The sequence below is a fragment of the Hypanus sabinus genome, chromosome 7 (genome assembly GCF_030144855.1).
Source record: "Hypanus sabinus isolate sHypSab1 chromosome 7, sHypSab1.hap1, whole genome shotgun sequence".
Lineage (NCBI taxonomy): Eukaryota > Metazoa > Chordata > Chondrichthyes > Myliobatiformes > Dasyatidae > Hypanus > Hypanus sabinus.
In genome coordinates this window covers 156,973,762-156,996,848 of record NC_082712.1, presented here as the reverse complement: position 1 = coordinate 156,996,848, position 23,087 = coordinate 156,973,762, and the positions used below count along the sequence as shown (strand labels likewise).

Here is a 23,087-nt window from a genome sequence, read left to right as displayed (position 1 = left end):
GATGGTTGCAATGCGCCCTCCCGGTGCAGGCGGCACTGTCGCGGGAAGACTCGAGGGGCTTGTCACCATGAGGGGCGGGGCGAGCGCATCACTTCCGGTGTTGCCGTCCGGCTCGAAGTGTTTGGAATGGCGCTGGTGATGGAACCGATCCGGCTGGACAGAGGTGGGTTAGAGCGGTGTCGCTGCTTTCACCTGGTGATGAGGCGGTGACCGAGAATGGAATGCACCCCCTAATGTGTTACGGGCTCCCCACGAATGTATGACTGGGAGCCATCGGCCGCACACCGGCCTAATGGTGGCAGCTTTGCACCGAGTGATCGGAGGCGGTTGACCTATTAGTTAATAATTTTACCTCGTTAGGGATCGACTACGAGCAACCAGGTAAACAAAAGTCGCGTAATTTAGTTAGCTCCGAGCATCTAGTAGCAGATAAGGTGTAGATATGTTTCATATAGGATTAGTGTGTCTGTTCTGACCCGGCATCGTTCCACGAACCAGCAAGTCCTGAGCAAGGTATCTTGGCCAAAACTCCGAGAGCTCTCCGATCTTATATATTATATATTGCAATACAGACATGTGAATGAATCACTGAAAGGATTTCCATCATTGATAATGCATTGACCCCTGAATACACTGAGCTTTCTTGGGAAGATGTGAGATGATTAAAAAACCTGCTGGTCAAATGCAACTAAGCTGCCCAGTATATATCTGTGCAATTTGTTGCCACGAGCCGCAGTGGAAGCCAAGTCGTTGGGTGCATTTAAGGCAGAAGTAGATAGGTTCTTGATTAGCCAAGGCATCAAAGGGTATGGGGAGAAAGCAGGGGAGTGGGGATGACTGGAAAAATTGGATCAGCCCATGATTGAATGGTGGAACAGACTCGCTTGGCCGAATAGCCTACTTCTGCCCCTATATATTGTCTTATGTATGTGCACCTCATAATTTAGTGTGGGGAGGGCTTTGTTTTTACCTGTTTACCTTGGTTTCATTTACGTAGCTATTGGAATTAGTGTGGTATTGTCTCATGTACTGAGGGTGCAGTGAAAAAGCTTCTCTTGCATACTCCTATTCAATCATCTTAATAGTGGGGTAGAAACTTATTCTTGAGCGTGATGTTTTAGAAACGGAACACTACCACAGAAACATGCCCTTCAGCCCATCTAGTCTGTGCCAAACAATTAGTCTGCCTCGTCCCGTCGACCTGTTCTTGGACCAAAGTCCTCCATAAACTTCCCATCCAGGTAGCTATCCTAAGTTTCTCTTAAACGTTGAAATCAACCCCACATCCACCACTAGTGCTGGCAGCTCGTTCCACACTTTCAGCACCTTCTGAGTGAAGTTTTCCCCTAAACTTTTCACCTTTCACCCTTAACCCATGAACTCTAGTTATAGTCTCACCCATCCTCAGTGCAAAAAGCCTGCAAGCATTTGCTCTATCTATACCCCCTCATAGTTTTGTATACCTCTGTCAAATCTCCCCTCAATCTTCTATGTCCTGGGGAATAAAGCCCTAACCTTTTCAAACTTTCTCTATAACTCAGGTCCTTAAGTCCCAGCAACATTATTGTCAATTTTCTCTGCACTTTTTCAATTTTATCTATGTCCTTCCTGTAGGTAGATGACCAAAACTGCTAACAATACTTCAAATTAAGCCTCACCGATGTCTTATTACAATTTCAATGCAACATCCCAACTCGTGTACTCAGTATATTGATTTATGAAGGCCAGTGTGTCAAAAGCTTTCTTTAGGAACTTATCTACCTGTGATTCCACTTCCAATTTCAAGGAATTAAAGAGATCTATATTCCCAGTGTCATGAGTGATTAACAGACCTGATGGTCAATGGGGTGCAGAGTTAACCATTCCCAACCCCCCCTCCTGAGAACTACAAACTATTGCTGTTGCTATGCTGCTCATGAGAGAGAGAAAGCCCAGGCAAGAACATCTGCTACAGATAAGAGGGGGAGAGAGACTGTTGATTTACTGTATCTTGACTCTTCCTGGATTATTTACCTTCCACTACAAGGACTTTACTTTGCTCGTTAACATTCCAGGAGTGGCTTGATTTGATGGACATGGTCATTCAGAGTTGATGGATAGCTGAGACCCCTTGAGTGGGGATAAAAGACAGGTCTGGAGAGACACCCTTCAGACACACCAGTGGACACTGACTGAGTGTTGTGAACCCAAAGAAAGGTGGGGGCTTCGGAGACCGAACCAGGAGATCGGTCAGTAAAGCTCACAGTGTTACAGCAGGGCCGGTGGGGACTTGTGTGTGTGTCCACTCATGCCAGAGTGACGAGTCCACCACAGAAGAACGGTCTAGCTGAAGAACAGAGGGGTCATAACTGAATGACCACAACGATACGACGGATTAAAAAAGCAACGGAAGGTTTGCCTGCTGTTGCTGTTACCTCTCGCTCGCTCTCCAACGATTTCAATACAACAACCATAAGCACCTCAGCATTTATGAACTGAACTCTATACTTTCCTATGACAATTCATTTACCCCTAGACATCGATAGAGCTTGTTTATTATTGATTATTATTATTCCTACACTTTTAGGTTTATTACTGCTGACTTGTTTTATATGTATATTTGCATTTTTGATATTGTATTGTGTAGTTTACTAATAAACACCTTTAGTTTGGTACCACCAGACTCCAACGGATTCTTCTTTCTCTGCTGGTCAGACACCCAGTTACGGGGTACGTAACACCGGATTCCTCTGTTCTACCGCACTCCTCAGTGCCCTACCACTCATCTTGTAAGACCTAACCCAGATGATCCTCCCAAGTGCAACGCCTCACACCTGACCATATTAAATTGCATCTGCCGTTCTTCCAGCTGGTCCAGATCCCACTGCAAGCTTTGATAGCCTTCCTTGCTGTCCACTACACCCCAGAGCTTGGTGTCATGGTTAAATTTGCTGATCCAGATTGTTGATATAGATGACGAACAACAATGGATCCATCTTGTATATCTTGTACCCAACAGAAGAGGGAATGTTGGGTGTGGTATGGTCCATAAAGAGGAGACTGGATTTCATGATGTGCTGAGCTGTGTCTGCTGTCTCCTTGGTTATGAATGTTGCTTATAGACGGTAGCATAATAAATGCTTAACCTTACAAAATAGATTGGGCAGGCTGTTAGCCATCATAATAAAACATGACTTCCTTTATGTTCCTTTTTGGAATTAAGCTTACAGTGTTAGGAACACAGGTGAAGACTCTGAAGGGTAGGCTTTTGGAACAAAGAAAATCAGATGTATGCAGTTGCAGTAGTTGATGTTGAAAGTTGCTGAGGAGGATGGATATATTATTGAAGTTTAACATGATGTTAACAGTTACATTTTGGAAGAGTGATTGTGGAAGGAATCTTAGATGAAGGGGAACCTGACCAAGAATGTTGGAAGTGGTGATGAGAACTGATGATGAAGTTTCCTTTTCAAGAAGGAAGTAGCTCTATGACCTGGTGATTTTTGGAATGGGTCTAAGGAAACAAGTTCTTTTGGTGAAATTGTTGGATTTGAAGCATCAGAGAAGAACGTGAATGAAATGGAGATTTTGAAGGATGTACAAAAGACATTGTGACCAGGGAGGAAGAACAACCGCATTTTATGCCTTGAGAAAGGAAAACCTTTGCATGCAAGCTTGTATCAAAATTTCAGAAATAAACCATATATCAACAAAATGTCAGAAGTGCCATTTATCTTTAAACTGATTTTGACTTGTTTCTTGTATTCAAGATATTTTTCCCATGTGAACAGGGAGCTCCTTGTATCCTAGTTAATCTTCTATTTCAGCAGCCTTATTAAATGAATTTTTGATTTTTGTTTTGCACAGTATGGAATTTTGCTGTAGGTATAGATAACGAAAGTTAGAATAACTGTTCCTTTTTGAATATATCCCATGGCTACTTTTTAGATATGCCTGTGCATCTGTTTGTTAATGCAGATATCTAAGCCAATCATGTGGCAGCAACTCATAGAAACATAGAAAACCTACAGCACAATACAGGCCCTTCAGCCCACAGAGTTGTGCCAAACATGTCCCTACCTTAGAAATTACTAGGCTTACCGATAGCCCTCTATTTTTCTGAGCTCCTTGTACCTATCCAAAGGTCTCTTAAAAGACCCTATCGTATTCGCCCCCACCACCGTTTCCAGCAGCCCATTCCACGCACTCACCACTCTCTTGAGTAAAACTTACTCCTGGCATCTCCTCTGTACCTGCTCCCCAGCACCTTAAACCTGTGTCCTCTTGCAGCAACCATTTCAGCCCTGGGGAAAAAGCCTCTGACTATTCACACGATCAATGCCTCTCATCATCTTGTACATCTCTGTCAGGTCACCTCTCATCCTCAATAGATAAAAGGTCAAGAGGTTCAGTTGTTCAGACCAAACATCACAATTCAGTATTCAGTGGCCACTTTATTAGTACAGGAAGTTCATAATAAGGTGCCACTGAATGTATATATCGAAGAATTCTTATAGATAGATGCTTTATTGATCCCAAGGGAAATTACAGTGTCACAGTAGCATAACAAATACACAGATATGCAAACATACAAATATTAGAAGAGAAGAAATAATAAAGAATAAGTTGCCTCAAACAGTCTAACAGGAGGGAGTCAGCACTTCCCTGGCTATAGATTGACTCATTATGGAGCCTAATGGCTGAGGGTAAGAATGACCTCATACAGCGCTCTCTGGAGCAGCAGTTGTCTTAGTCTATGACTAAAAGTACTCCTCTGTTCAGCCAGGGTGGCATGCAGAGGGTGAAAAACATTGTCCAGAATAGCCAGGATTTTCCGTAGGGTCTTTTGTTTTACCACAGCCTCCAGTGTGTCCAGTTTGACTCCTATAACAGAGCCAGCCTGAGTTTATTGAGCCAGTTGGCATCACATATGTTGATGCCATTGCCTCAGCACACCACTGCATTGAAGGTTGTACTGGTGACATCAGACTGGTAGAACGTGAAGGAGAGGCCTGCATCCTCCGAAGGATCTGTCTCCTCAGGAAGTAGAGGCGACTCTGGCCCTTCTTGTAGACAGCCTCTATATTGGTGCTCCACTCAAGTCTTGTCATCCAGGTACACCCCCAGGTACTTGGTGGAACACATTGAGTGGTGTAGGTGAATAAATATATATTAACTAGTCTGTTATTACTAACTATCGAAGACAGAATATATTAAGTTAACTGTGAGGTTTCAAATTTTGAGGAGATTTACTGAATTAAGATTATAAAATAATTTAAAAATGAGATTAAATGGTGTTCCCAGTTTACACTGTTATGAATGAAGATCCGTATAATTGCAAAAGCAAAGAAAAAAAGTGATGCCTGTAAATATCTGTCCTGTGAAGTACTATAACCATTTTCATGTTTCGAGGAGTACACTGGAATTTTTTTTTGTTTTTCACACCATTCACTATAAACTCTAGAGACTGTTGTGCATGAAAATTCCAGGAGACCAGTAGTTTCTGAGATACTCAAACCACCCTATCAATCCGTGGTCAGTCACTTAGATCACATTTCTTCCTCTCACTTTGAAAGAATTAGTTGATATTGTATGATTCATTTATGTTGCATTGTGCAACTTTAAATTGCACAAAGATTTGAAAGAGTTGAAAATGTGTTTAAATGCATAAGTTGATGACAGATATGAAGTAAAAAGTCAATATAACAGTCTTCACATTAGCGCTGTGAAGTCTGCTTGGCACCTTAAGCTTAATTTTTAAGAAGCAATTTTCAAACAGGTTATTACCTTTATTTTTCTGTGTGGGGGTATGTTTCAAAAGTACGACTGCAACAATATTCAAAAATTTCTAAGTATTTGGAACTTTGTGTCATAAAACTACAGTAAACACCAGAAATCTACTATTAAACCATTCTAAACTCCTGATGGTTCCATCTTTGGCTCACTAAGTGATATTTGTTGTGCTTCCCATCCATTCACTGGGGCCCATTGCCATGTTCCCTTTGAAACTTGTTGGATTCACTGATGTGTTACTATCTTTAAACAAAAGTGAAATGATAAATGCGTTGGGATAAAAATAAGGTAACATAGTTTGTATGCAATCCACTTGAATTTCCAACTTCTGTAACTGTGACTATTCAGGTAAGAATAAAGTTTCTATCAAATAAAATTTCATCATTGATGAAAGCAGGGAAAAGATGCAAATCAAATGATATTGTTCGTGTCTGTGTATATGAATAAGGAGCAGGAGGAGATCACTTTTCAGTAAGATCGTGACAGATCTAATTGTATGCGCAATTCCACATTCCCACCTGCAACTGTTAATCTTCTAATGTTTAAAAACTTTATTTCCATTACCCTTTCAAGAAGAGCAGTCCAAACACACATAGTCCACAGATTTCGGATTTTTAGTATCTGCAGCTTTTCTCTTGTTTGTGAGGAAATATTTTGCCTTGTCTGTCTAGTGACCCTCGTTTTTGTAAAATATCTCCTTGTTCCAGATGCTTCCTAAACAGAAAATATTCTCTTCTTCAATCCTTTCAAGCCTTCTTGTGGGTTAGTATTTAAAGTCCATTTTGTGTATGAAATTGGATTATCAACAAACAGGGAATAATTAGATTTGAACATAAAAACAAACACAAGGTGTATAATGATTTGATTGTTCTAAATCTGTATTCAAACAGTTGTATTGTAAAGCCCTGAAAACTCATTTGTAGAGGTTTCTCAGATTGCAAGGAATAAATTATGTACCTCTTCAAAACGTCTACAATTAATGTGACAAAGATTCATTGAGAAACATGGAAAATAGAAGCATTAAGTTAAAGATCATTGGTTTGCTCCGTGGTGCATGGAATATTCTGGAAAATGTAAGAAGTGATTGGTGGTGTAATGTTATTATAATAATTAGCAAAATAATTGTTTTTGATTCAGCTTGACTGTACCTAAATCTATCTGCTTTCCAGATGTGACTCGAGCTATTGAATTACTGGAGAAGTTGCAAAGGAGTGGAGAGGTACCACCCCAGAAACTACAAGCTTTGCAAAGAGTGCTTCAAAGTGAATTCTGCATTGCTGTGCGGGAAGTATGTATTTGAACATTTTTTTCTCCCTGTTGTATCATATATAATCCATTTCTTTGAAAATCATGAAGTTAATTAGGCCCATGTTTTTTACAGACCAATATTTTACAAAAATCATATTGGCAATGCAAAAGCAGGATAGTAAAATAGATATGTTTATTGTACTTTTGCTTAATTTTAAAGGCTTGGTACATGATTAAGTAAACTAACTTCCTTATTTTAACTCCAATTATATACATAAAATAATTCCATCCTTTGTCCATAAATTTCACAACATTTGTCAGTAATGTTAAACCAGATTCTCATCTGATAAGGGTACATGGGTGTGTAAGATCTGGCTCATAAGAATCAGACAATTTATTATTTCCCAATGGAAGCTACAAATTAAATCGCAAATGTTCTGCTTTATAATTTGTTAGCAGCCTATCTTGTCCAACTTTTACTTTTTAGAAAAACAAGATTATATTAATAAGAAGAAAAAGGAGCATGCTGTACAATTCTTCAGCCTGGTCAGCTGATCTGATCTTGATTTCCATTCCACCTCCACTTGCCAAAAGCCTTTCACTTGCCTGTAGTCATATTTTTGGCAATACAGTTGGCCCTCCACCTCCACGAATTCAACCAACAATGGATCGGGATTGAATGACAACCCGGGTTCTCTCTCCAGCACTTGTTGTTTGAGAATTGTTTGCCTTGCATCTCATTCGGTCACTACTTATGTTGTGTGCACCCTTTATTTCTGTGAAAAGATGGCTCCTAAAAGGCAATTAAGTGGTCAAAGCAATTCCTCAAAGGCTAAGAGGGAGCGGAGCGTAAAGTACTGTAATCTAGAGATGATTAAAAGTATTACTTATTGTTTGAGCATTGTTCGCCTTGCTACTTTTGTTCAAACGAACATTGTTCGTTTGCTACTTGTGAGCGAGAAGAAGGAGTTTAAGGCTAGTAAGGGATGGCTGGCTAGCTATGTAAAGCACTACAGCCTCAAGAACTTAAAGATCATGGCAGAATCAGCATCGGCTGATGCCGTGGCAGCGTTAGCATTCCCAGAAGAGCTACGATGGTTGCGTCTGTACTGAACATGTACGGACTTTTTTTCTTGTCATTATTCCCTAAACAATACAGTAAACCAACTATTTACATAGCATTTACCTTGTATTAGGTATTACAAGTAATCTAGAGATGATTTTAAAGTATATGGGAGAATGTGCGTAGGTTATATGCAAATACTACACCATTTTATATATGGGACTTGAGCATCACAGAATTCGGTATCCGGGGGGTGGTGGGGTGTCCTGGAACCAAACCCCCACAGATATGGAGGGCCAACTGTAATATTTTGCCTGCAGGTTTATGAGCATGTTTATGAGACTGTGGATATTAACAGTAGTCCAGAAGTGAGAGCCAATGCCACAGCAAAGGTAAGAAAGCATCTTTTAATTCAATTATTGGAATTTTATTTTATTAAAAGCAATTAGATTTTTATATAGTATTTGACAATATTTACATAATTAATAATGGAGAACCAGTTAACTAAGTTTGTGCTGCAAAAACGCCATATTTAATCTAAGGATGTGGACATTACCACAGTCATGTGTATTGCCTGTCGTCAGATGCCTTTATGTCATTTGTAAATGAGCACATGTGAACTGGGGTTGCCAATTTCAAGCCAAAAATATGTGTCAGGTTCTGTTTCCCAGGCATTACTAAAATCCTTTTTAAACAACAGACGGGTGGCTTTCATAGTCGTTTTCTTCCTTTGCAAATTTGATTTGCTATGTTAGGATTAAAGCATAAGTTTTTGGTCATTATTAAATTCACTTTCACTGGAGGAAGGTTAACTAATTGTTGCTGGAAACAAGGCTGTTGTTAAATATGGTCTGGAGTAAAGGGCCTTTGAGTTCAATTATAGGATGCATTGCCCAGAAAGAGCTTAATATTTCATGTTTTCTTCATTTTCTCCACATTTCCATCAATTTCTCCTAGTTTCTACCACCCACCTATCCTAGGAATATTTTACTGTAACTATTACCCTACCAACCATCACATATTGGGATGTGAGAGAGAAAGCATGCACCGGGGGAAGCCTGTGCGGGCACAAGGAGAATGTATACAATCCACACAGATGGCTCCAGAGATCAGGCTTGAAGTTGGACCACTGGAGATGTGAGGCAGCAGCTCTATTAAATGTGTCACTGAATATTTAGAATTGGGTAGCTTGTAACTCCTGTAAGTAATTGAATGGGAGATGTGCATCTGTAATTATGAAGCCACTGGCATTTGGTGCACATCTGATAATGAATCTATTTGTTATTTCCTTGGGAAAACTACTTCAGAGAGCCGCCTGAGAATCTAGATTTCGTAATTCTTTGCTGAACGTAATGAATTAATTGAAATTGCTCTGAAATCTATTTTGAATATTGGTTCTTACAGCTAACTAAAGCCCTTTAAAAGAAAGCCCCACACAAATAATGTTTTCAGTGTTTAACAACAGAAGTTTTGGGTACTTTTAGAAATGCAAAAGAAGAGGCTGAATATGAAATTTAACATTTAAAATTGAATTCAGTGTATTTATTATAAAAAAACACAAAAGTGCTATAGCATTATTCTTTGAGAGACTAAATTCAATCTTTGAATATTTATCTTGGAAGGCTCTAAATTATTGAAATAAACTAAGTAGGGGCAAAGGGGGAAGGCAAGCATGGAAAGTGATTGTGAAGAGTTAAAGTGTTGTTGCTAGAGTGTGATTGAAAAAAAACTTTACTTTTTTAACCTTCTGTGTATTGCATGTAACGAGAAGGTGCCTGATGTTTATAGTGTAGAAGTCTTGAGTTTTGCAGTATTTAATGTGATTATAAATTAGTAAATTCTCTCATCAGGCAACAGTAGCAGCATTTGCCGCCAGTGAAGGTCATTCACATCCAAGAGTTGTGGAATTGCCCAAAACAGATGAAGGTCTAGGATTCAATATAATGGGAGGAAAAGAGCAAAACTCTCCTATTTACATCTCACGCATAATTCCTGCTGGCATTGCTGATCGACATGGAGGGCTGAAACGTGGAGATCAACTCTTATCAGTAAATGGTGTGGTAGGTATATAGTGCATACTTGAAAGAACTTGAGTTTTTATCGTATTTTTCCACATTCTCTGTGCATCCCAAGAGTGTTACTTTTTGCTTGAATTGCAGCTAGAAACATGTTTAAATCTGCTGAAAAGTTGTATGTAGAGGGAGCACATGGTGTATATTTCCTCATTTGTTCATATTGTTTAATTTCTCAATAAAACAATGACTAATTAAACTGAATTTAGCAGTTATAGTTGACCAATGCATCTTTGTAGAGAAAAAAGAGGAGTTCTTGGTAATCAATACCCATATACCCTTCTGGAAAACAGTTATCTTAAAGTAGTGGTCACCAACCCGTCGATCGCGATCAACTGATCGATCTTTGAGACTTTCCCAGTAGATCTCAAAAGAATGAAAAAAAATACACAAATACTATTGAGAGATTGTTTCTGGGTTGCAGGGTTTTAGTTCCGTTCTTTCTGCCCAGTGCGCATGTGTGTAGCTCCCCCGCCACGCACTACACAGTGTACCTCAGTGGTCCCTAACCACTGGGCTGCGAGGAAACGATAAGATTTGTCAAAATGAAATGATATGAGTCAACTGCATCTTTTCTCATTCCCTGTCACGCCCACTGTTGAACGTGAACCCACGCGAGGTCATCAGTCGCCTAAACGCAGTGACACCCTCAGGCCAGGGATCACCGGTTGGCTTCGGGTTACTGACCGCCTTGCACAGCCAGCGAGAAGTGCCTTTGCTACTGACCTGGAGCGCGGACAGATGGGCGCCACCTCTGAACCTGTTTAGCACACCGAGTATTCATGGGGAACCTGGTGCTAAAATATTCACAGACGACCTAATTCAGGCTCAGGGTTTCATAAGTAGCACAGCAGCTACCTCGCTGCGATCTACTGGAAGTCATCCCTCCAGCCAAACTTTTGTCGGCCGATAGATCCTACAAGGGGGGTGGGTGCATGCCCTGTTGCACTCCGCACTCGGTCGGTCACTTTCTCTGGACTGCGACCTCCGTGGCCCCTGTACGGGGACCTCCGGCCCTGGCCTTGTCCTGTCACCCTACCCACAACCAGCCGCACCTGGCCAAGGCATCTGGTGGTGGGTGGGTGGGAAGCTGGAGTTCGGGCCCGGAGGCTGTCTAATGAGGTAATGAAGCCCTCAAAACTGCTTCGGTACCCTGAGTCCAAACACCCTGCACTTAAGGACAAACCCATCGAGTTTTTTCAGCGAAAAAAAAACGTGAGCAAGCGGGATAGAAGCAAGTGCTGATAGCCACATAAACTAAATCGTGGAATAGGCTGGACATAAGGAACCTGCTTCGAGTATTGCTGTATTCCGGTCATGATTAACACCAACCTCCCACTCTCCACCCCCCTCCTCCTCCAATGTCGGCCGGTCTGCAAGAATATTGTCAATATTAAACCGGTCCACGGTGCAAAAAAGGGTGGTGACCCCTGGTGTACATACATCATTTCTACTTCCGGAGTGTGGGGTTTTACTTCCGGTCTGTTCTGCCCAGTGTGCATGCGTGTGACTAAATGATTTAGTAGGTTGATCTTGTCTTTCACTAAGGCCGAGATAGGGGATCTTGGGCTTATAAAGGTTGATGACCACTATCTTAAAGGATTGAAACAGAATGATCAGAAGCTACTGTCATAAGTTTGACTCCTTGTAGACGTTCTGGTTTAAAGAGTATTAAGCTTTCCTCAATTAAGAATCAGCTTCTTCAAAATTGGGAGATAAAAAATTTGACAGAGAAGTGCATGTATATTGACATACCTCTGACTACAAGTACGTTCCTTATTTATTTCATCAATGTCATATTTAGATGTTTCTCCTTTTCTATTTCTTCCTGAATCCCTAATCACTTGTGTTAATACTTATCTTTTGTACCATTCTAAAGGCATGCATGAGTTAATAATGTCTATTAAAATAGAGATAATTATATCTCTACTAATATCTACAGTACAGTGCCAAATGCTTTCTGTGTTTAGCGATTTGAAAACAAAAGCAGAGTCAAGATACTATAATTTATTTCAACAACATTGAACCATCAGTGATTGCTAAATTAAAATGTTTTTAAACTTTATAGGGAATCTAAATTAGTTACTGACTTCATTTTTATTGGTTATATAGCATAGAAATGTGTCCTTCAGTCCAGCAAGTGTGTGGCAAACATCCACCACCCATTTTTACACTAATCCTACCCTATCCCACATTATTCTTGCATCATTTCTATCATTCACCCTGTGGATTCTACACTTCTCTTACACACCATGGCCAGTTTGCCTACTGAACTGCACACTTTTAGGATAATGGAGGAATCCCTTGCAGGCATAGGGAGAATGTGCAAACTTCATTCAGACAACATCCGAAGTCAGAATTGAACACAAGTCTGGTGCTTTGGGGCAGTAGCTCGTTTGGCTATGCTGATCACCACCCCCCCCCCCCCCCCACACACACACACACACACACACACACACACACACACACACACACACATTGTGTTCCTGTGTAAGGAAATATTTGCATCCATCAGAACAAAATTTTTTGGATTTCTGAAATTCAGCATGGAAAACCATAAGTTTCTTCAGAAGTGTTCTTTCAAAATAGCACGGGGGGAATTTTGCATTATTGATTCTTGCATTTCAATATTTTGAGCTGTCTAAGTGGTCCAACAACTGCTCTTCAAATTAATGATGATGCACTTTATCGCGTAAGAAAATGTATTAGGTGCCGATAGGGTGCTGTAGTTGCAAGCTATATGTTTTTTGGCTGATATTTATTTTTACTTGAATTTTTCATGTAGTTTTTATTCACAGATCCATTTTAAGATATTTATGTGTTAAATTATAGGCAGAAGCTTCAAACCAATACTTAACATATTTGTCTAATTTTGTAAAATAGAAAACCAGATTGATAACCATGTGGACATGGTATGGACTAATTACAATACTGCTCTCACTCACAAAGACAAACTGAACTCTGCCCATAAAGCAAAGGAACCAGGTTCCTGGATGGAAGATTGAATAGAAATTCAGATAATTATGGTTTATTCGCTATTGTAAAGCTATAATTGCAATTTAAGTGCAAAGTAATGAGAGGAACTGTGGTGAGATATTGACGTGTTAAAACCATTTTAGAAAATGGGGCAGTAACAGGTGATAATTGGAAAGAATGGATGTAAACACTTGTTCTATTTATTGCCATTCAGTTAAATTTTAGTTCATGCTTTCACATTTGCACATTTTTTGAACATAAAAAGAAGGAAATTTAAAATACCATCATTGGACAAGAATGGTCGTCATTTTTCTACACAAGTACAGTATTAGACAAATGCTGATAAAAAAAATTAATGCTAGGCAAAAAAAAGTAAGGCTTCCAATGTCTGCAATATTTGATTTTTGAATAGTAAGGTATTATTATGCAAGTTGTATTCTTGAATACTTTATCTATTGAACTTGTTTTGAAACATGCACTGATGTGAACATTCTGTATAGGCCTTTATTTCTTCAAAAAAATTACAATTTTCTTGTATGGATTGTAACCATTTTTTTGTGTTGGTTCACTTCAAGACACAAAAAAGCCTTCCCAATGAGGTTCTGTACCTAAGTGATTCTTTGAACCAAAATTGGAAAATCCATTTATGTGCACAATGGGTCCATGCATTGTTGCTCCATAGTCGATTTTAAATAAAACACCAACACTTAAAATTTAGGGTAATTTACCATCTCATGCCACTGCTATGGTGGATTGGGAAAAAAATGCAAGTTACGACCTTGGCACTGATTCAAGGCACAGTGCACCTGCTATTATGTTTAATCATTTGAATGATCATTTAAGAGTGAAGTTTTTTTGTGTAATGCCCTGTGAGGTTTCACTGCTAAGGTAATGGTTTCTCTGTAGCAGCAATGTTTGGGTTATGACTAGAGTTAACAGGGCCTTGGAATGTATGTTAGCCGATGAGAAGCATGTTGTCCTTGCTTGGGCGTCTGGCTGCAGGGATTTCATGGACTTTTGTTGGCAAGAGATGAAGAGGGAAGAGCAAGTGGAGAGAGTTGGTAGACCACCAGACAGAGTGGACTAAGAGTGAGGGTCCGAAAGTTCACAACACTCGAAGGAGGTTGATGGGGACAAATGGACGAATCCGTGAGCTCCAACGTGAACATTAGACTGTTTCATTAAAATGGGCCCTTTTTCTTTTTATTTTCTTTACTGACCCTAGAATCAGATTAAGATTTATAAAGTTCATTCGTTTAGTTGCATATGGTGTACTGTCTGGTATTTTGCAGTTTGGATTTGTAACGGGGCAACACATCACATAGCATCCACACAAACGAGATTTCTCTGTTTGGCTGGGCCAGAGGCTGTCTTCCCCTTAGACAAACACATGCTGGCCGAACCTCAGGGTTACACTTGCAATCAGTTCCATACTGTGTTGTTGTAGGACAGAGTGCTTGGCTTACAGTTCCCCAGAGTGAATTCAGTTTAGTGTAAAATGAGTGCCAATTATGAGAGTGAAAAGTTCTGAGAGCATACTTTGAGCCACTTGAATGCAGCACCAGAATCTAATGACCCTGAGGATTTTTTTATCTGAGAGAAACTGATGCACTAAATTAGATATATAAAATTATGCTCATGTTTATATATGCAGATTGAAAGAGCTGTGTGGGTTTTTTTTGCCAATGGATATCATTACTACCACTTATCCAGCTTTAGTGGTTTTGTATTAAGAAATGGAAAATTCTGCTTTCTGCTACTTTTGAGTGTTCTAAAATATGTACCATTGGAAGCAGAAAGGGAGAGAATTAATGTTATGTTCTGTTTCTTTAAAGTTTACACAATTATTTGGCAGTATGTTCTGTTTTTTAGTCGATGCCTAAAACATTAGTTGTCCTCGTTTTTTTTACAATTTTCAAAGAGTGAATATTGTGTGGATGCAAGGATTTTTGTTCACTTTTTATTGATGAGATGTGCAAATTGCCAGCAAAGCTGGCATTTATTGCCCATCCCTAATTAGTCCCAGTGTGGTTTGCTAAGCCATTTCAAAGGGATTGAGAGTCAACTATATTGGTGGGTATGGAGCGAAGGGCAAATCACACTAGTTGACACATCCATTTTAACCTGAAAAAAAAGAGCATTTTTGTACAATCTAGTAATTTCATAGTTAGCTGTTGATACTAACCTTCTATACAATATTTGTTTATTTACCTGAAATTTAAATTCCCTTAGGTCAAGTTGGGATATTCAAAGATGATTCTGATGGGAGGGAAGCGTCCAGAATTTTCTGGGCTAGCTCAGGTTTCGATTAAAAATGTCAAACCTTTTTCTTTGCCACCTAATATAGAGTGCCTTGAAATGGTATTCAGCCCGACAATTGCTTTTTGCATTTTACGGTATGGTCTCGTTTGCTAAATTTAAAATATATTGAAGTAGGATTTTTGAGCTAATCTACAAAACATTGTGGATCATGTCAAATCAAAAGAAAAACTCCAAATCTGTCAACAATTTGCTAAAAATTAAAAACCAAAATTGTGAGGCTGAAGAAGTATTTGTCCCTTTTGAAATTACTATACTAACTTTTCTTAGATATTACCTTACCAACTCATTCAATTTGTTGACGTAGAAAATTGGAGGATCACCTGTTATCAATGAATTCATAAGAATAAATACCTCCTCTCTCTGTAAGGTCCATGGTATGGTAGATTTTAAACAGACCAAATCTAAATGATGACCAGACCAAACCCACCAAGCATTCAAGGCCAATCAGGGAAATGATAATGCAGAAGCACAAATCTGGGCAAGGGTACAAGATCATCTCAAAGGCACTGAGCATACCTCGAAGTCCATTGTGAAAAAGTGGAAAAAAGCAATGAAACCACAGCCACACTACCTAGGTCAGGCTGCCCCTTTAAATTAGGTCCCAGGAGAAGAATGGTACTTGTAAGAGAGGCTACTGTGACACCAATAGTCACTCTCAGTGAACTGCAGAAGTCAGTGGCTGGAGATGAAGTTCTTGGTTCCATAATCTCTAAGGCATTACATAAAAAAATATTTATTGAAGAGTGGCAAGGAAGAAGCCCCAGCTATAGATAGAATATCCTTGTCTGTAAAGACTTCACAAAGTATCACTTAGAAGATTCTGTAAAGATGTGGAAGAAGGAAGGGCTAGCATAGAAATTGCAATAGCCCAGTCAGTGAATGATGTCAACCCATGGTTGCAAGTGCCTATTTATAGAAACATAGAAAATTAATTGCCAAAAGATGTTTTTAAATGTAAAAAAATATATTTTTTTAAAGATCACCTTTATTTGTCACATGTACATCAAAACATACAGTGAAATGTATTTTTTGGTTCAACAAACTACACAGTACGAGGATGTGCTGGAGAAAGCCGTCAAGTGTTATTGTGCTTCCAGTGCCAACATAACTTTACCAACCCTAACCCGTATGTGGGAGGAAAACAGAGCACCCAGACGAAACCCACACAGTCACGGGGATTGGGGGGGGGGGGAGTATAAATGTTTTACAGATAGCAATGGGAATTGAAACCTGTTTGCTGATTGCTAGTGCTTTAAAATGTTAATACTATCCGCTTACTTTCTATTAGACATTTTGAAAAGCCTGTGACAGTTGTGAGCTGACAGAGGCCACTTCAGTTTTCTGGGACTTCTGGATCTAGCCTCTGTTGCCTGGTTGCATCAAGTTTGGTCCTCTCTTTTCAGGCTTTGTTGGTGTGAATGGCTGGCAAATACAGGATACAGTAATCTTCCCAATGGCATTTGTTTTACTGTTATGCATACTTGGAGCAATATGCTACACAGGTTGATAGGGTAGTTTTGAAGGCATATGGAATGCTTGCCTTTATTAGTCAAGGCATTGAGTTCAAAAGCCAGGAAATTATGGTGCAGCTTTATAAAACTCTAGTTAGGCCGCATCTAGAGTATTGCATACAGATCTAGCTGCCCTGTTATGAGAAGGATCTTGAGGCTTTGGAGAAGGAGCAGAAGAGATTTACCAGGATGCTATTTAGATGAGAGTACGTGTGCTCTTTACTTTTTTTTAATTTGTTGAGCCGCAGCGCGAAATAGGCCCTGCCACACTGCCCTGCAATCCCTGATTTAACCCTAGCTTAATCACAGGACAATTTACAATGACCAACCAACCTACCAACCAGTATGGCTTTGGACTACAGGAGGAAACCCACACAGTCACAGGGAGAATGTACAAACTCCTTACGGTCAGCAGTCAGGAATGAGAGGTTGGACAAACTTGGGTTAATTTCTCTGGAGTTGCGAGGCTGAGGGGAGCACTGATAGAGGTTTATAAGATTGTGAGAGGCGTGGATAGTATAGACAATAAATATCTTTTTCCCAGGGTTGAAATGTTTCATATCAGAGGGTGTAACCAGAGAGCTGTGCCTGTCACGTGACAGCACTGCCCTCACCTGGTCAGAAGGCACACCACATGCCAGTCAATATTTCACCTCTCTCAACTAATCAATGCACACTTAAACATTGGCCACCTTAATTAGATTAACCCATCTAGCACCAAGCCTTGGCCCCCCGGTGAATCACCTGGGCTGGACCCTCCAGCCCCCTGACATGTGCTTGGCTCGCTCTGTTTTGAGGGACCAACCTGCTCCACTCCAGGCTGAAGACTGCAGTACAGCGCTGGAGACGCGTGGTGAGCTGTGCATTGAATAGGGTTGTGGGAGTGTTTATTGTTGTCTCTGTAGCAGAGAGCCATGCCTGCCCAAAGTCAAGGGGTGGCGGGTATCATAGTTACTTTTCCCTTGCTTGAATGTGTACCTGTACTCTGTCCCCACAACATTTTCCTGTGTATTGTTTTGCCGACCTGACTTTTCCCACGCTCGTCTATTCTAAGCACATTTGTGGGAATATTGTAGCTGCTTGTGTTGTTCCCAAGCTCTTCTCCCTGTAAATAAACTCATTATTAAAACTGTGTGTCCAGAGCCCTTGCCTTTGAGACCCAAAGAATCTCTCATTTCCATCACAACAGAGGGTATGCATTTAAGGTGAGCTGATATAATTTCAAAGGAGGTGTGAGGGGTGAGTATTTTACACAGAAAGTTGTGAGTGCCTGGAATCTGCTGCCTGGGGTGGTAGTAGAAGTTGTACATTAGGGATTTTTAAGAGACATTTAGATAGGCACATGAATGGGAGGAAAATGGAAGGCTGTGGTCATTGCTTAGGCAGAAGGGATTAGCTTCATTGGCCATTTGATTACTAACTTAATTGGTCGGTTCCTTCCTGAACAAGACTTAATTTTTTCAAAAAGCGTAGACTTGTTGTTTTATTTTTAGTGCCAACAATGTCCCAGCGTGTCCCACTGCCAATTAATATTTCTAAAGTGTTATCAATATATAGGCAAACGTCTTGTGTTCCTTTGAGATATGTTGTCCATATTTTTATTGAGGTAGAGTCGGTAATCTTGTTGATTAACCAACCAGAATAATCTTTGTTCCTCTTCAATTATTACCATGGGATTTTAGAGTCCACTTAAACAGGTGGAATTTGCTCCAATAATCAGAATTCCTTCAATAATATGCAAACTGTCATTTAATTATATTACTGAGTCCTGAATCGAATCTATCAGTTATCACTGGATTTGTTCACAAATACTTCCAACTGGGTCAAAGTAGTACTTCAAAGGTATAAATGATATCCTACAGAGTATCCGGTTTAATACTAAAAGGTAATTTCATATGCTTATTTTTAGAGTGTTGAAGGGGAACACCATGAAAAAGCAGTTGAACTCCTGAAAGCTGCCCATGGAACTGTTAAATTGGTTGTTAGATACACACCAAAAGTCCTGGAAGAAATGGAATCAAGGTTTGAAAAAATGAGATCAGCGAAACGCAGGCAGCAAATCAACTATTAATTACTCTAATTCTTCACTGATTTAATGCAACTATTCCAAAATGTGTGAGATGAGATGATCAGGCAGCATCATATTTAAACCTTATATTCACATTGACAGTGTATCATTACAAATCTTTGCTCAGTGAAAATCCAGTATTAACTTTTCAATGAAGATACTTTTGATTATTTTAAGATACTCATTTTACAATGAACATAATGAGTTCCTGCATTCTTCCCAATTTGCAGATAATTTCTTGAAGCAAAGATTGACAGTATGCTGTTGGTTTAAAGTTCAAAGTAAATTTATAATCAAAGTATATATATATGTCATCATATTCAATCCTGAGATTCATTTTCTTGTGAGAATACTCAATAAATCCATAATAGAATAACAACCATAATGGAATCAATGTAAAAGGGCACCAACTTGGGCATTCAACCAGTTTAGGAATGAATAAACATTGTGGTGTAATTAGACAAATTTTGAACAATGGGTGTTGAAAGGAAGTGGATAGGACACAGGTTATGATTTTCCTTATCTGGAACCTGGCCACTAATTTTTTGACCTGTGGAAAGAGGAGAGTTGCTAAATTCATCCATATCTAAGTGGTAAATGCATAATGTGGCTGCTAGAAGATTATAATTTGGGAAGAGTTACTTGAGCTGTTCCAGCACTAGGATGTCCCAATGAGTTCAGTATTGGTCAGTTATGCTGCCAACAAAATGTGGAGGAAAATATAAAAGGATACTGGGTGCCTATATTTGATTTAAGATCATTTGATGTTGACATCACTAATGCTTAAGTTTAATTTCATAATTAAGAAATACCCATTTTAAGCTTAATTTCCTCAGATGAGTAAGAACAGAAAATGCGTGGGAAAAAATTCTGAAGAGTTTCAACCTGAAACAATCTGCCTAGAATATTTCCAGCATTTTCTGTTTTCTGGAATCTACAGTCTTGTAATTTTTCCAAGCAAACAGCTTTGCTGTAGTGTAGATCTTAGAGGAGATCACATTTCTTTTAATAACTGAACTGCTGTTATGCAATTCCAGTAAAGTTGTCGACAAAGATAATAAATCAGTTACAGTCCACATTAAACCCATTGGTGTCACATATTGTGAATTATCCGGAGTTTTTTTTTTGGCATTTCGGCTACATTTATCAAGTAAAAGAAAGTCGATCTACTCAATTTGACTTTGGATCTGATGTGCATACCTTTCAGAGAATTCCAGACTCCCAAAGCAATTGACTTTCTATACTTGCCACTTTGACCACTCCTGACCATAGTAATGTAAGCCTATGACCTAATACAAGAAAAAAATCTAAATTAGTGTTAACTCACTTTTATATAAAATTAATTGCAGGATTTCTTAATTTCTCAATCCACTAATTTTACTTCTATCTCCACAGAAAGACATTATTAAATTTTCTTAGACCAGCAATGAGTACACAGAAACTTATGTTAGTTGACTTCTTACTTCAGGTTTTCTACCACTTCTGCTACTAGTTTTTACAGAACAAATTTTGTATTTGGGCATCATAATTTTTGTACCAAACTTTATTCTAAAACAAACAATTTAGTAGCCCTGCAGTTAAAAGCAAAAAAGAGATTAATTCAATAACTAATCATGCAATAAAAACTAAAATGAATTTCAGCTTAATATAAATGTTCTATGGTGCCAGGAACATCATGTGGATTGTTTGAGTACATTTTTAAAACAAGGTTTTGGTAGCACTGTTCCTATTGTCTTGTTTTGACTTGGTTAGTACTACACTGATTACCAACACTTGTGTTTTTCCACACAAGGTGGAAGTACAGAAATGTTTAATAGTATAAACTAGACTACTTCATTTTGTATATTAGAAAGCTAGAGTGTTTTAAACTTTTAAAATTCTGCTTGATTGAAATGCATGCTCTCTTGTCTGTGGTTGTGGCATATAATGCTGTACTCTAATGTGCCATTTTTATACATGTGTATAAATATTAACATCAGTGTCCAGTATCTTTTGCTCATATGTACCTCTGGATTGTTTGGTGAATTGTTCTTGTGTCCCAACAGTGCAGTTCCATAAATTCAGAAGTCTATATATTAAATTATTTACAAAGTATATATTTCATAATCATTATCAACCCTCTTGAAATTTGTGGTTGAGTTCTTTTTAAACTAATCTTTTTTCCTTGTCTCTATTCAAATGAAACACTTTTGGTAAAAGCCAAAAATAGTGGGTTTTGAAAGTTTTTAATCAATTTATTGTGCAATATTTGTATTAAACAATGTCTAATAATGTCATATTGATAAAATGTTAACTTGGTTACAGAATGCTACATTCTCAATCTTCAAAGTTTTCTTGGTTCCAATTTTGTATGAAGAATACGGTTACTCCATGCACTGATGTTATGCTTTAATTTTATGCTTTTATTTGCATTTTGTTGATCTTTTTGAGGATGCTTTCAAAATCTCTTGACACCAAATGAAAAGAGTGAACCATGCAGATAAATAGGCTTTCATTCTAATTTAAATAGTGTACTTGATGTTTTGAAGTTGATCAAATTAATGCAACTTGAAATATATAACACTAATAGCATAAATTTACTGCAGCGTTTAATGTTAATGCTAAATTTCACTATATTGAACAGGATAAATGTATTGCTTTTAGTGACTTTTTAAGCCAAACCAAGTGTGAATAATGCCGTATTTTGTTTGTGTGTCTGTATATATTAGAACTTCTTCAAAGGTAAAGACATTGTGTATTGAGGGGTTTGATTTGTAACCAGTTTAAAATTAATTGTATGGATTTATCTTTTAATCTTATCTTTGTCTACCTTTACTTGTGAATATCGCAATTTGTATTCAAAATAAAATGAGAGGCAACAATGTGCTCTTCCAAACTTTATTGAAATATTTGCAAAATATAATACAATAATCATAAGGCATAGGTGCAGAATTAGCCTATTTGCCCCATTGAGTCATGGCTGATCCATTTGCCTCACAGCCACAATCTCCTGCCTTCTCCCCATAACCCTTCTTGACCTGACAAATCAAGTATCTATCAATCTCTGCCTTAAACATACCCAATGATTTGGCCTCCACAGCTATTTGTGGCAATGAATTCCACAGATTCACCACCCTCTAGCTAACAAAATTCTTCATTTCTGTTCTAAGTGGGCATCCCTCTTCAGAAGCTATACCCTCTGATCCTAGACTCCCTCACCTTATGAAACATCCACTCTATCGAGGCCTTTCAACATTAGATGGGTTTCAGTGAGATCTCAACCACACCCCCCCCCCCCCCCCCATTCTCCTGAATTCCAGTTAGCACATGCCCAGAGAAATCAATTGGTCCCCATATGGCAAGCCCTTTCATTCCTGGAGCATTCAAGTGAACCTCATCTGAACCCTCTCCAATATCAGCACATCCTTTCTTAGATAATAGCCCAAAGCTTCTCACATTACTCCAGTGAGTGCCTGATATAGCCTCAATGATACATCCCTGCTTTTATATTTCAGTCCTTTAGAAATTAATGCTAATATTGCATTTGCCTTCCTCATCACATACTCAACCTGCAAACTAACCCTGCACGAAAACTCTCAAATTCCTTTCTAAGTCAATTTATTATCAAAAATACATACAAATCCCATTTCCAGAAAAGTTGGGATATTTTCCAAAATGCAATAAAAACAAAAATCTGTGATATGTTAATTCACGTGAACCTTTATTTGACTGACAAAAGTACAAAGGAAAGATTTTCAATAGTTTTACTGACCAACTTAATTGTATTTTGCAAATATACACAAATTTAGAATTTGATGGCTGCAACAGACTCAACAAAAGTTGGGACAGAGGCATGTTTACCATTGTGTTACATCACCTTTCCTTTTAATAACACCTTTTAATAGTTTTAGAACTGAGGATACTATTTGCAATTGGAAATTTTGTCCATTCTTGCTTGATATAAGACTTCAGCTGCTCCACAGTCTGTGGTCTCCGTTGTCTGATTCTCCTCTTCATGATGCGCCATACATTTTCAACAGGAGATAGATCTGGACTGGCAGCAGGCCAGTCAAGCT

The 23,087-nt window shown here is 38.8% G+C and overlaps 1 protein-coding gene across 1 annotated transcript; it reads left to right on the top strand.

Moving 5' to 3' along the window:
- The first annotated feature begins 62 nt into the window (after positions 1 to 62).
- Positions 63 to 21,895, top strand: lin7c (lin-7 homolog C (C. elegans)). Its single transcript, XM_059976000.1, has 5 exons — positions 63 to 163; positions 6,942 to 7,060; positions 8,404 to 8,475; positions 9,934 to 10,143; positions 18,874 to 21,895. The coding sequence occupies exons 1-5, from the start codon at positions 127 to 129 to the stop codon at positions 19,033 to 19,035; spliced, it is 600 nt and encodes a 199-aa protein (XP_059831983.1). The 5' UTR covers positions 63 to 126; the 3' UTR covers positions 19,036 to 21,895.
- The last annotated feature ends 1,192 nt before the right edge of the window (positions 21,896 to 23,087 follow it).

Excerpts from the sequence above, each read along its gene's own strand:
- lin7c (XM_059976000.1), top strand. The coding sequence starts at position 127 with ATGGCGCTGGTGATGGAACCGATCCGGCTGGACAGAG. Across the intron at positions 164-6,941 it reads ACCGATCCGGCTGGACAGAG|ATGTGACTCGAGCTATTGAA; the intron begins GTGGGTTAGAGC and ends TCTGCTTTCCAG. Across the intron at positions 10,144-18,873 it reads TCTTATCAGTAAATGGTGTG|AGTGTTGAAGGGGAACACCA; the intron begins GTAGGTATATAG and ends GCTTATTTTTAG.